The sequence below is a fragment of the Aspergillus foveolatus genome (assembly GCF_047715535.1).
Source record: "Aspergillus foveolatus strain CBS 279.81 unplaced genomic scaffold BDW70scaffold_2, whole genome shotgun sequence".
Lineage (NCBI taxonomy): Eukaryota > Fungi > Ascomycota > Eurotiomycetes > Eurotiales > Aspergillaceae > Aspergillus > Aspergillus foveolatus.
The window spans coordinates 771,236-784,677 of NW_027396066.1; the positions used below are offsets into that span (position 1 = coordinate 771,236).

Sequence of the window (13,442 nt, forward strand, 5' to 3'; positions counted from 1 at the left end):
AACCATCGAAGCCATGTCGAGCCAGAAATTCTACCTCCACGGCGAGACGGCCTCGTCCGCCAAATCTATCACCCTCGACGAAACAGCAAACCTCGACCAAGTGAAGCATGTAATCGCTGCTCACTTTGCAGTTGTGGAGCCAAACGGTCAGATTTTGCGCATGTCTTTCTTTTTGACACCCTGACTAACCCGTGCAGGGATCGGCTTCCAAACGGAAAACGACTGTCTTATGGACGTCTCCTCGATCCTCGCTGCGCCAGGACCGATAGCCATAACCATCGACGGCCGCGCCGTCCGAGAACCCGAAGGGCCGAAGGGCCTTCCTTTTGTAGGCAACTACTTCGAGGTCTTCCCAGACCATCTGGGAAACCACCAGCGCCTCTTCGACACATACGGACCGATCATCAGAACCAACAATCTAGGCCGCACCACATACCAGACTAACGACCCGCAACTTTCAGCCATTGTCCTCGCCGAATCTGACTTTTTCACCAAAAAGATCAACGAAGCTCACCCGCTCTACCCCCTCAAAACTCCTGATGCTGGTGTATTCCTTGGTGATACCGAGACAAAGGAGTGGCGTGATGCTCATAAGTTTCTACCTCCAGCCCTAGGCCCCAAGGCCGTTCGTCACTACGCTCCTACCATGGATAGCTGCGTGAAAGACGCGTTTAAGGTGTTCGACGCCCTGGACGAAGCCGGCGAAGCATGGAACGTCTATCAGTATATGCTTAAGCTCGGCTCCCAAGCGGTGGGTAAGCTCACACTTGGTCTTGACTTTGAGCATTTTACGTCGCCCGATGCGCCCACGCATGAGATGGTACACGCAATTGCTGAGCTTCTGTCCCTCAACAAGGAGGTCACCTCCCGAGGTGATTGGTACGCCAAGCTGCCTTTCGGTGCTCCGAAACGATTGAGGGACCTCAAGGCAAGAATCGAAGAAATGGTCGATGAATCTGTGCAGAGGGCAGCACGCGGCGGCGTTAGTGACCTTCCTCTGCAAGAGGCGGCCCTGCAGGCCTCTAACATGGTTGGTACGTATTTCGTTACCATATATAGTTCACCTTACCAGATTTGCAGCGGCTGACCTACCTTTCTGCATTCAGATTACGCCATCCGAGCTACAGACAACAAGGGCGAAAAGCTACCTAAGTCAAGTCTCATCTGGGCCCTGGTTGTTGCTACCGCCGCTGGATTCACAACAACCAGCTCCCTTCTTTCTTGGCTGATCTACGGCCTCGTCACCTACGCCGGCATGCAGGACCGGCTTCTGCAAGAGCTAGTCGACCACGGCATTACAGAAGACACTGAGCTCACAGCCGACCTAACAGAGAACCTCCCCTTTCTTGACAAATATATCAAGGAAATGCAGCGGCGCCATAACCCTTCCTACCAGCCAGGCCGAACTGCAAAAGTCGATCTAGTCCTACCAGGCGGGTACAAGATCCCAAAGGACAGCGTTGTCATTGCTGCGCTGCACCATATCCACAATAATCCGAAAATCTGGGATAACCCCTCCCGCTTCGACCCTGATCGGTGGGATACGGATGAGGTGAAGCAGCGGCATAAGGCAGCGTATATTCCGTTCGCGATTGGGCCGAGGATGTGCATTGGGTTCAATTTCGCCTTGTCCGAGATCAAAGTCTTCCTGCCGAGGCTAGTTTACCGGTATAACTTCATCCGGGAGGGAGACGGGCCAATTGAGTATGACCCTATGTTTCAGCTCATCAGGCCGAATAATTTGTATGTTAGGGCTGAGAGAAGGGTCAAGTGGCCGGCTAAGACCAAGTCAAGCAACTGAGGTTCGCCCTAGTCGACTACGTGGCAGATAAATGGCAAAAGGAGTATCCAGGACATGGTGCGTGGAGATGCGCAGCTCATTAGTTAGTTTGTTTGTAGGAGAAATCTACCCTGTTTCGGATAGGCACCTTGAAGATGTAGACGCTGATGAATATCAGAATGCCCTAGATAAGCACCATAAGGTACTCAGAACGATTTTGTTTGGAGGGTCTTATGGTGTAGCACCATTATCCTATTTAAATCAGTAAAGCCGGGATCGAGTACAGTACACGCGACGTACTTCAAAGTACTTGGGATGTCCAAGACATATGCAGAAGTAGTATATACCTTGCCTATAACGTATTGTTTAGAGATCGAATCATCTGTAACTGCAATCTCACTACAATCATTTACTATGACACAACGATGGATGTCTTTCTTTCTAGGGTGGACAAAGCGCGGATGGCAGTTCAGACTGCAAGATTCCACTTCCGACAGAGTATGATACACATCATGACAGGTCGAGATCTCTGCTTTTGGTCTCTCGATCGGCTGGTGTGATTATCGCTATTGTAATCGCCAATTCGGAGCTCTTCGGCATGCCGAGCTGACCCAGTCTTTTGATCCCGCGGAAGCGAACGGGGCGTGATGGAGCGAAGTATGGATGACTCGGCATCATCCCGCGGCAGACCGGATTTCGGCATGACAGGTTTCCATACTACTCAAGGAGCCAGAAATATATCAGCGTTCGCTACATGCGCTGGCCTTACATGATCTAATGGCTCTCTGAACTTGCCGCCTTATCCAACGCACTGTTTCAACTGTACTCGATCTTTCAAAGAGAAACAAGCAATGCATCCGACCTGGTCACCACCGAAAGATCACTACAACCGCCCGGTTGCAGTATTGGGAGCTGGCGTCCTTGGACGGCGAATCGGTTAGTGCGCAGACCGAACTTGCTGGCTCATTCCTTAGCTTGAGGATATGCTGACCGACGATACCTTGCACCAGGCTGTATCTGGGCCTCTGCAGGTTACAACGTGCACCTGCGTGACCCAAGCAGCGAACAGCTCTCTGCTGGCCTAGCGTACATCGAGGAAAATGTATCCACATACTCCAACAAGACAGGACTTTCCCCAGGGAAGGCTCATGGCTTCACGACACTCCAGGAGGCCGTGGAGAATGCGTGGCTGGTTATCGAAGCCGTTCCTGAGAAACTGCCGCTGAAGATCGATACCTTTGGAGAGTTGGCGGTCCACGCACCGGATGACTGTATCCTTGCTTCGAATTCGTCGTCATACAAGACATCTGAAATGTTGGACAAGGTAGAATCGGAGACCGTGAGATCGCGTATATTGAATATGCACTATTATATGCCGCCGCAGTGTATGATCGTCGAGCTGATGACGGATGGATTCACGCACGAGGGGATATTCCCATTCATGGTGGAGAGGTGCCGCGAAAGCGCAACGGAGCCTTATGTTGCGAGAAAGGAATCAACTGGTTTCATATTTAATCGGCTTTGGGCTGCTGTCAAGCGCGAGGCTTTGACTATCCTTGCGGAGGGGGTGTCTGTTCCGGAAGAAATTGATGCAATGTGGAGAGTAATGTTTATTCAGGGCGAAGTCTCGCCTTGCATGATGATGGATGGTGAGTGTCCTGGCCGTGGCACTGCTAAGCAGGTTCAGAATGAATTGCTAATAAGGATTTGAAGCGGTTGGACTCGACACTGTTACCTTCATCGAACAACACTACATCAAGGAGCGTGGCCTCTCGAGCGAAAAGACAGTCGACTACTTGGAGGAGAACTACCTCAGCAAGGGTAAATTGGGCACCAAGTGCTCTTTGGGAGGACTTTACCCTCCCGCCTCACCAGAGAATACGCAGACCGAGCAGGGCAGTCCTCACCTGTTAGTCCTCGATGTTGGGCTTGCGGCAGCGACAGCCGCCACGTCCATTGGAACCCCAGCCGGCGAGATTCTGTCCTTGGCCCCAGACGGAGACAGAATCCAGCACAAGGTGCAGACGGTTGTGCCAAGCCAGCTTCTCCCGGACGGTATTACCGTCGATCGTGCCACTAATCGCATCTTCTGGACAAATATGGGCATCCCCGGCCGGCTTGACGGAGCTGTCTGCTCTTCAAACATGGATGGGAGCGACATCCGCACTCTCATCGGGACTGGTGCAATAAACACACCAAAGCAAATCGCCATTGACGCAGATGCGCGAAAGCTCTACTTCTGTGATCGCGAGGGTTGTGCAGTGTATCGGTGTAAACTCGATGGGTCAGACCTCGAGCCTTTGGTCTCCCGGCAGCCAAGAAAGGAGGGCAGCACGACCGAAGTGCAAGACTGGTGCGTAGGCATCGCCGTATCTCCCCGGTTCAACAAGTTTTACTGGACGCAAAAGGGGGCGCCCAAGAGTGGGAGGGGGCGCATCCTCTGCGCTGGAATCGATACTCCTCCTGGTCCCATTGCAGCTGGAGACGATAAGAACGAGGAACTATGTATCCTGAGCGGGTTGCCTGAACCAATTGACCTGGAAATCGACGAAGAGAGGGGTCAATTATACTGGACAGACCGGGGCGAGTTGCCCTGGGGTAATGCGTTATATCGAGTGCAGTTGGACAGAGATGGTCGGCCAGTGGGAAAGCCTGAGATTCTGGTTCGCGGGCTTCATGAAGCAATCGGACTGAGCCTTAGTAAAAAGTCAGGAGATATGTATTTGACCGATTTGGGCGGTTCTGTCTACCGATTTACTCGCGATGGCAAGAAGCAGGTGTTGTACCAGGAAGATGGACGAGCTTTCACAGGCGTCTTGTGCCTAGAGTGACTTTGTACATAACTAGCATAACTAAGTTAGTTAAGCATTATGTTTAGTAAGCAATGTGAGACTCGGGGAGTCCTCCCGTCTTGGCAGGAGCTCTTGGCAGGTCTCAACCATATCATCCAATGCGCTGATCACCGACTCTGTCGCTCTTCCGTGACACTGGACGAAACACGGACCCTCTGTGGGCTCGTCGGGCTGCAGGAAATGAAAATAATGCCATGATGAGTAACAGGGTATCGCAGCCTTACCATACACAGTCAAGGTAATCCTCGCTTCGCTAAGCCCTCCGCATCCCTGTTAACCTGGCTTCTGCAGGACCGGGTATATTGGAGAAATCCGGGGTAGTGAGTCTAGTGACCAAGGTCATACGGAGAACTTGGTAGAATGAAGAGTCAAGACGGGCTTGTTGCTGATGCTCGTTCCTGGCGAGTCTTGAGTCCACGAATCACAATCTTGCCATTCCATAACCGCACATCATTGCCGTCCATGGCACGGCGCGGTCCACGGGTGCTGTCATGGAACAAGCTCCGTCTCCTCCTTTTGTCAGGAGCTCTAGGCCTAAGGGAAGTTAGGAATCCGTTTCAGGGTTGCCGTTCCCACACCTAGAACCCGCTTTTCGTTGGCCCATCCAGTGTCCTCGGGCCGTCCAACCGCCTGGACTCGAGGATCGTCATCCTTGACTGGCTTGCCTTGTGGCTGAATGCAGGCCCCGTTACTACCGGGGACCACGGCAGTGCGGTGACTCGTGCCTGGCGGCCTTGGCCATGGCATTGTGGGGATGCTCAAGATCAAACCTGGCACCCTGAAAGTGGTATGCTGTGGAGTGTAGACTGTACCTACTCTGAGTAGAGACTTGCACGTCCAGAGCACTATGAAACAGGTCAATCTGTCGCATCGTTCTGGGCCCTGGATCTCTTTGTCATCGCATCTCCCGAGGCAGAAACGGGCAATGGCAGGTTGGATTCAGATCGCTCGGGTGACATCTTGACTACAACCGTGCCCTCGTCATTAGCCAAAACCCTCTTGGGTCGCCAGACCTAAAGATATTGATTCCCCACCAACAAGCTGAAGAACCGGATCTGGTTTTATACGACCCCTGCAGCTTCCGGCTAAAGTCCTGCCCCGCTTGCTGTTGATATGTCAGTCTGTGACAGTGTCGGCACGGCCCTGTAATCTAAGGCAATATGGGTACTTGGCTGTTCCGTATTGAGTACGGCAAGGAGCAAGCTCCTTAAAGAGACAGCTATATAAACAGGTAGAGATACCCTGTCTGTTCTCCTCTCCGTCATCGTCCTCTCATTCTCTAAACCTCTGGCAGGTTTCCTTGATTCGGATTTGATATCCTTACTTGACCATGGCTATGTCCAAGATTGCTACCCTCGCGGGTCTTCTCGCCTCTGCTGGCCTCGTTGCAGGCCACGGATACGTGACGAAGATGACGATCGATGGAGAAGAATATGGTGGATGGCTCGCTGATAGCTATTACTACATGGACTCGCCGCCGGATAACTACGGATGGAGTACGACAGTGACCGACAATGGCTTCGTCGCCCCCGATGCCTTTGGTACCGACGACATCATCTGCCACAGGGGCGCCACTCCTGGTGCTCTCTCTGCCCCGGTGACAGCCGGCAGCAAGATCGATATCACTTGGAACACCTGGCCCGAATCTCACAAGGGTGGGTATAAACTTTCAAATGCTTTTGCTTGCTCTACTAACAGATATTCAAGGGCCCATCATCAACTACCTCGCCAAATGCAACGGCGATTGCTCTTCAGCCGACAAGACCAGTCTCGAATTCGTGAAGATCCAGGCCGAAGCGATTGTCGACGCTTCCACCAACACCTGGGTTACCGATGAACTCATTGAGAACTCCTTCACTACTTCCGTTACGATTCCTGCCTCCATCGCCCCAGGCAACTACGTCCTCCGCCACGAGATCATCGCCCTCCACTCTGCTGGCCAGCAGAACGGCGCCCAAGCCTACCCTCAGTGCTTGAACCTGGTTGTTAGCGGCAGCGGTACTGACAACCCGTCTGGTACTCTTGGTACTCAGCTGTACTCTGCTACCGATGAGGGCATCGTCTTCGATATCTACTCGAACCCGACCTCGTACCCTATGCCTGGTCCTGAGCTTTACAGCGGTTAGATTGAGGCGCTCAGGGAGAGAGATGTGAATGTGAGGACTCGATAGTCTGTTGAGCTTGCGTGGGTTTACGCAGTTGGCTATCGCTGCGTGGTCCGTTGTCTGTCTGTTCAAATGTATATATTGCTCTCAACAATCCACATCTATCCTACAATTATTTGTTCTGCTGATTCTGTGAAGTGCATATATCATGTAGAACACATCAAACCGCTGCTTAGGCTGCAATCCCGGGGGCTTAGTAAGAGGACTCGGGTACACTCTAAAATATAAATACTGATGTGCCTCCAGCACCTCTTTGATCGAACATCAAAAGCAAACAAGGGACTCGACTACGACAGAATTATTTTTAACGTGATCCTTTATCCATCCACTATTCGCTAATATCAAGTAGATAGACGGAAATAGGTTCACCAAGGCAAGGCTGACCCTCAGCCTTGCGGCCAGTCCTATGAATAGCTAGTTTAATCTAATATACATCCGATCTAGTCGTTCAGGTTCGCAGCCTTGCCTTTCCTCAAATATGTGGTAGAATCGCTTTTATCTATTTAAGGTGCCTCTCTGGCTGGCTTTCTCAGTTACTTGTCTGCTTTGAAAGAAGAATAATCGATAATTCTGAGTCCTCAGTACGTCTGCTTTATACAAGGTATACCTCGCCGCTTCACCATACTTTCTACATACAACCAGAGTCTCATCCAAGCCTACCAGTGCCGTACATTTTATCTACCCCCTCACACTGCTTCTCCTTCCCTTGAAGCCGGCCCTACTGTTACTGACCACTCTCCCTCAGACCTCCTTCCACCCTACCGAGCCTGACCATGTTTGAAACCCGCCTCTGCGGCGCTTGTGGCGAGCCTGCTACCGGGGTTGCCGGCATTTTCCAGAGCTGGTACGAAACCTGTCCGGGGTGCGACGCAATCAACAATGGCCTTACAATGTGTGATGTGTGCATGGAAGGCGATGAGGAAATCGAAGGGGTCTGCTGGAGGTGCAACGATGAAGAATGGATCCGTTGTTCTTATGAGTGTGAGAATGGGTATGTGCAGAAGGTAGAGCGGTGTCCTAGTGAGATGCATTGTGATCATGGGGAGTATGAGGATGACTGAGGGTTTAGGGTATTGTAAGGTAGTTAAAAATCCTGTCTTGTCGGGGCCTGGGACTCTTTCGATGGGCTATCGTCAGATGTATGGAGATGTGAATACAGTCTCTGTGCTTTCTTCCTTGGACTCTGTCTTCCAGAAGTTCGTTCTAGTTGCACTGTTATGGTCTATCCTTGAGTCTTGATTATTGTGCACAGTTCCTACAGCCCATAATGAGGACCGGACCTCAAAACCATCGAGTATAGCCCGCGTCTTGTATACAGGTAGCAGCATTCCATATCCCTTACTCACGGCATATACGAGCTCAGATCGCCCTTGTCCAGGGCATGGCATATACGAGCTCGATCCACAGCAAGCCACGGCCCAGAGTATGAAACATGCATCTGACGCAGTGAGCCTCACGCACTCATTCGCATATACGCCACCACTCCATGTAAGGAGAGCAAGGTGGCTCTGGGCAGGAATGGGGGGCTGTGGCGAATATAGATTTGCGCGTAGGATCGACAAGTATTTACTGGCCTTATGGTGGGGGAATACGAGTAAATGGCATGCATAGGGGTCATGCATGTAAGAAAGAGTTCATTCTGGTAGTATGACCCTTCGCCCTGAAGAACGTTGTAGAACAACGCCGTCTAGATTTGGGACGGTAGAGGGCTTGGGAGAGTGAACCATAGGGTATAAATATACGGCCTCCGCTCATGAAACTTCTCTTCCTCAAGCACAACAAATCAACACATCCTGATCTCGCTTTAGACACCATCCAACAATTCAATATGAAGTATCTCGTCGCCCTCGTTGCCGTTCTTGGGTAAGTACTCCATGTCCATTCAAGTCGTATTTTCCCTCGTGGCAACATAGGACATTGCTAACCTTTCAATAGTCTCTGTGTTTCTGGTTAGTTATGCCAGACTCTTTTCATCTTTCTTTGCAACTGAAATCCCAGATACCATGGCCGTGTCCTGCGGCGCCCAAGGAAGCTCCAAGGGCGTACGATGCGTTGCCATCAACCAGCCCTGCCCCGGCGGTTTCCGGCCTGTTTTCTATGATGATCCAGCTCCATGCTATAACAATCAGCGGTGCTGTGTTTGAGGTCATGGTCAGGGCCGCGTTCGCTCTTGTACGGAAGCTGGAGAACGCGGTGGGCAAATCGGTTAAGAGGTTTCTGCATGTCTTGACGACTTGGCCTAGGTCACAACCGGGTGTGGTTCGATGCGAGATTGCTATTTCTCTCGGAGTGTAGGTAGAGGTAGTGCGAGCAGGTCATGCCTGTTAATTCAGCAGTGCTTGCTAGGAAGTGAATGATATCTTTGCTGTCAGTTTATTGCCTGTGGTAGACAGTCATAGGAACGGCCTGGGTTCCAACTCCAAAAGAGGATTTCCAGTAGTACCTGAGACAAGATGACCCAGACTTAAGCATCAGATTAGTAGGAATGAACGTGAACGAAGAAACAAGTCGTTTCTTAAGCTGACAAGGACATCGCTGCTGGTGATGGGTCAAATTCTTCACGGGTCCTGCAAATTAACGAGAAGTGAGTCGGGAGCGCACGTTGCCGTACGTGAACAAGGGTAGGCAAGAGAGATCACTCCGCAGGCGAGTGTCCTTGTTGGTGAACATTCGATATAGATCGGGGTTCTTCAAACATTGTCTCCGCCATGCCATGAGTGAACACGGTTAAGGCAAAAAGCACGAACAGTCGTGGAGGTGTCGTGGATGAGAAAGACTAAATCTATCTTCTAATGAGGCCATGCTATGCAATTCGCTCATATGCCACCTCTCTATACCCGTCGACCCTCAGATTCTCACTCTTAATATCCAGCTCTTTCCTTCTCAACTCCCACTCTCCAAAGTAATTTGGACTGTCGCCAATCTTCCTGAACCCCAGCCCTTCAAAAAGCTTCAAGCTCCGCTCATTGGCCTGCCCGATCTTCACACTCAACGCCCCAAACTTCAGCTCCTTTACCTCCTTGCCCATAACCTTTTTGGCCTCTTCGTCGCCGACCACAAATTCCCTCAGAACCTCCCTCTCCCTCTTAAGAACGTACGTCAGAAATGCCAGGAGCGCAGCCTTCCCAAAGCCCTTCCCTTGATCTCTTTTTTCGGCAATCATGAGCTCGATTTCGCCGATGATCTGAGGGTTGCTAGAATTCCTTTTCTCGTCCCCATCTTCTTCATCTTCCTCCACTCGGAGAAACATATTGATATCCCCAATCATGCGGGTGGGAGCATCATCCTCGTCAGTGAGACTTAGGTTCCCATTGTCCCTCTCAGAAGCGACCGGAAGACAGATGATAAAGGTCAGTTTATCAGCGTCGTTCCGCCAAGACTGCTGCATAGCGTATTCCTCTGAGAGAGATAGAGGCTCTGAGGCTGTTGCTTGTTGGATCTCCTACTAGCTCATTAGAAGTCTTGCCGCGTATATGAGGGGAATGGCTATATGTCGCCCGGCGTACCTCGTCCTTCATCCATTCGTGGTACCGCGGCACGTGCCATTTTGAGTATGGCACTAGGAGGACTTTTGAGGTGGAGATTGCTGGGATCAGATTAGTTTTACTGTGGTTGTGGGGTTGCGGATGGGAGGCCTATGGACCTGTTGTTGCGTTTAGGAGCATTTTTGTTCCTGAGTCTCGTTTTCTGGAGTATTTGTTAGTGGGATGGAATGCTGCGGTGGAAATTGGATATTTTCGCAGTCTTGGCGTTAGCCTCCGTTTGACGAAGGATGAAGTTGTTCGGACAGGAATCAATACAATGCCAATAATCTAGGTGCCAACATTTCGCTCATGAACTATTATTCGTTTAGATGCTATGCACGTATTAAAGTTTCTCCTCCTTCCCTGCGAAAGCCCCAAACCTGACTACTTCCACCCCCAGCGTTTCGGTATCCACCAGGACAAGCTCCCCCGTTTCCCGGAACTTGGGAAGCGAGATCAGGCGAACGGTAGGGACGGCTGCATCTTGCGCCGTCCCGCCCATTTCTATGTCTTCGCCGTCCGGTCTCAGGGGCAAGTCTCCCTCGATAACGGCGGTCTTGAATTGGGGCTGGTTGCCCGCGAAGAAGAGGTGAGGACAGGACTCCATGACGAAGGGGTCGTGCGTTTGGAATGGATAGGACCCTTTGTACGTGTCAGTAATGATTATTAGGAGACAGTGGGGGTAACAATGGGCTACATACATAACGTATCTGGGGCCGTGGGGACTCCACACCTCCACCGCAGCATGGCCTCCATGACCCGTATCCTGGCCTCTGTATCCCCGTTCAGGTCGACATTACCGTCCTCATCGGCGAAATCCAGGTACCGGAGCACATCGTCCACGTTCTGGCCGCTGCTGCCCCAAAGGCGCCATCCCTCTACGTCTCCCTCCCACGGATTCGTCACGCTGTCGAACCAGCCCGGCTCTAGTTGGTCCTCTCCGATTGGCGGTGCGGAACAGTAGGCCCTTGACCGAGGGAACATCGCCCGGTGGATTGGCTGTTGGGGCAGTGCGAAATTCGCCGGGTCGCTCTCGCCTGGCATAAGCGTAATCGGTATGCTAGGCAGGAGCTCTGCCAGGAAGGAATCCAGTTGTGTAATAGGTGATGCGTTATACGCTGAAGCGTCATATCCGTACTTCTTCTGGTGCGCAATCTTTTTCGCTGGTACTCCATCCGTTGCCGGTGCTGCCTCGATGGTGCTGGCGCCGAGTGAGTTCCCGGCGATGATCAATCTCGTAATCCCACTAGCATCTGGCGGAGAACCCTCTTCGCTCTTAGATGACCCCGTGTAGCCTAGAAGATAGTCTGTCAGGAGCTCAAGGGCGAGGGTGTCACTTGAGGTTCCCGTTATTCCAAGGCCGCTGACCATTGCAATTTTCCCCTTCTTTGGTTCTTTGGGCGCCTTCGCTTCATCTCTTTCCCACCGCCGTGGTTGTCGAGCGAGATCAGGAACCTTGATATCGATCGCTTCAAAATCTCCATTCGCGTTTTCTGTTCCAAGTACAGCGATAATAACCCCTGTCGCTAGTTGAACTGACTGAAGTTTACTCCCTGTTAGTCGCAGTCGTCCGGACTCGTCTTCCAGCATGATCTCCGTTAGCTCTGGGTGTGCGGGATCTTGGTAGGTTCGTCGAGGAGGAGGGGCTGATGTGAAGTTCTGCCGACAGTCAGTACGTGCCCCAAGAGGGTAAACCGGTCAACTTGCATCTTTTGCAAGGTCATCTAGAATATTGGGTTTCAATGGCATCTCCATATATATTGTGCCCGCAACCCAGCAAAGCTCTCCTTGTCGGACATCCAGTACTCGTTCCACGCGACGGGCATGTTCTCCTGCAATCTGCAGTTCGCAAAGAGTCAGTACACAGGAAGCATCGGCAGGAATCCAAATGCGAGGGGTTTTGTACACTGAATCCTTCCCAGGCCTCAACTGCAACCGCCTCGACCGCTGGTTTCAGCTTCGCGAGCCGCAAGAAGTACATATCTCCATATTGCTGTTGGTATTGTCGTTCCTGACCTGGAGGAAGTCGGAAGGTATTCAAAGGATTGTAGACGGAGGAATCTCGATGTGAAAGCTCATATTGTTGTGTGCTAGGAGTGGTTTGGAGTTAACGAAGTACGGCGAACTCACGATGCGGAGAAGCGAACCTTGGAGGACGCAGGAACTCTTGCTCTGCGGGATCGACAGCCATATTCTCAGATCAATTTCTCACAGGCGCAATGGCTGCATCGACTTGTTCGCGGAGTCAAACACACTTTTCTCGTGCGCTGCTGGTCGATTGATTGTTGCGGACTCGAGACTGGCGGGACGCGGAAGACGCGTCTTTTGGCGTTCCGCCATCATTTCCGCTTTTGGGTAACCTTCACCTTCACCTTTTCAACCACTCCTTCAACACAGCAGTCTATGCATTACCATTCACAGTGTGATATCAGAATATTGTAAGAGCGCCTTCTGTGCCTTTTGAGCTACTGGCTTCAACAATGTTTCGGTCCCAGCCAAAGTTGCCAAAGCAGCCAAGCAACCTGCGATAAGAAGCGCAGTGGCGTGCAGACCTACCTGGGTAATTTGGAGCACTCTTGAGCAACCACTATGCAGTTTCAAGGACCGAACTGTGTATTCGTACCTCGTTGCTACGCTTGTACCTCAGAACATCACTAATGATCAGGAGCTAATCTCTAAACACTCCCGTTCTCTCACTAGCAGAACGGCCAGGCAGCAATTCATTGATGTGTCATCGCAGAACATTTTGGCCGCGGATTGCTCCCCCCAAAATCACAAATGCAGCTGATTATGATTCTCCACGTTCGCGAAATGGAGCTCAATTCAAGGAATGAGTGATGGCGGAAACTCCCATCAACAGGGTACGGTTTCTGAATTGGTAGATCGAAGTCAAATACCACGAGTCAGGGTATCACTCCTCCATATAACTGGATGTGAGGTCCTCATATTAGCACAGCAGTGCTCAGCAGCCTACTCAGTCTGAAAGTGCGGGCGTGGATGCGTCTAATGCCATCCCTTTCGGATGCCTTACCCCCTCGCTGGGTCTCGAACCCTCCCCGCATGCCCATACCATACATCTATAGAGTTTCCGAATGACTTCAGCAAGAATGGTAGGACCAAG

The 13,442-nt window shown here is 51.5% G+C and overlaps 5 protein-coding genes across 5 annotated transcripts; 3 read left to right on the top strand and 2 right to left on the bottom strand.

Moving 5' to 3' along the window:
* Nucleotides 1-13: 13 nt before the first annotated feature.
* On the top strand, nucleotides 14-4,611 carry BDW70DRAFT_146870 (cytochrome P450; the record flags this gene model as incomplete). Its single annotated transcript, XM_073738638.1, has 6 exons — nucleotides 14-146; nucleotides 198-1,034; nucleotides 1,107-1,747; nucleotides 2,623-2,716; nucleotides 2,791-3,429; nucleotides 3,494-4,611. 6 exons carry the CDS (start codon nucleotides 14-16, stop codon nucleotides 4,609-4,611), a joined length of 3,462 nt encoding a protein of 1,153 aa, XP_073600747.1.
* A 1,090-nt stretch (nucleotides 4,612-5,701) lies between these two features.
* BDW70DRAFT_39567 (lytic polysaccharide monooxygenase auxiliary activity family 9 protein) lies at nucleotides 5,702-6,909 on the top strand. Its single transcript, XM_073743920.1, has 3 exons — nucleotides 5,702-5,863; nucleotides 5,927-6,287; nucleotides 6,340-6,909. The coding sequence occupies exons 2-3, from the start codon at nucleotides 5,963-5,965 to the stop codon at nucleotides 6,756-6,758; spliced, it is 744 nt and encodes a 247-aa protein (XP_073600748.1). The 5' UTR covers nucleotides 5,702-5,863; nucleotides 5,927-5,962; the 3' UTR covers nucleotides 6,759-6,909.
* Nucleotides 6,910-7,468: 559 nt separating this feature from the next.
* Nucleotides 7,469-7,958, top strand: BDW70DRAFT_126949 (uncharacterized protein). The gene has a single exon (XM_073735179.1). The coding sequence runs from the start codon at nucleotides 7,571-7,573 to the stop codon at nucleotides 7,856-7,858; it is 288 nt and encodes a 95-aa protein (XP_073600749.1). The 5' UTR covers nucleotides 7,469-7,570; the 3' UTR covers nucleotides 7,859-7,958.
* A 1,642-nt stretch (nucleotides 7,959-9,600) lies between these two features.
* Nucleotides 9,601-10,462, bottom strand: BDW70DRAFT_155596 (uncharacterized protein; the record flags this gene model as incomplete). Its single annotated transcript, XM_073740057.1, has 3 exons — nucleotides 9,601-10,239; nucleotides 10,304-10,383; nucleotides 10,441-10,462. 3 exons carry the CDS (start codon nucleotides 10,460-10,462, stop codon nucleotides 9,601-9,603), a joined length of 741 nt encoding a protein of 246 aa, XP_073600750.1.
* Nucleotides 10,463-10,664: 202 nt separating this feature from the next.
* BDW70DRAFT_146873 (DNA-directed DNA polymerase delta subunit POL31) lies at nucleotides 10,665-12,512 on the bottom strand (the record flags this gene model as incomplete). Its single annotated transcript, XM_073738639.1, has 5 exons — nucleotides 10,665-10,963; nucleotides 11,023-11,967; nucleotides 12,025-12,160; nucleotides 12,228-12,411; nucleotides 12,469-12,512. 5 exons carry the CDS (start codon nucleotides 12,510-12,512, stop codon nucleotides 10,665-10,667), a joined length of 1,608 nt encoding a protein of 535 aa, XP_073600751.1.
* Between the last annotated feature and the right edge of the window lie 930 nt (nucleotides 12,513-13,442).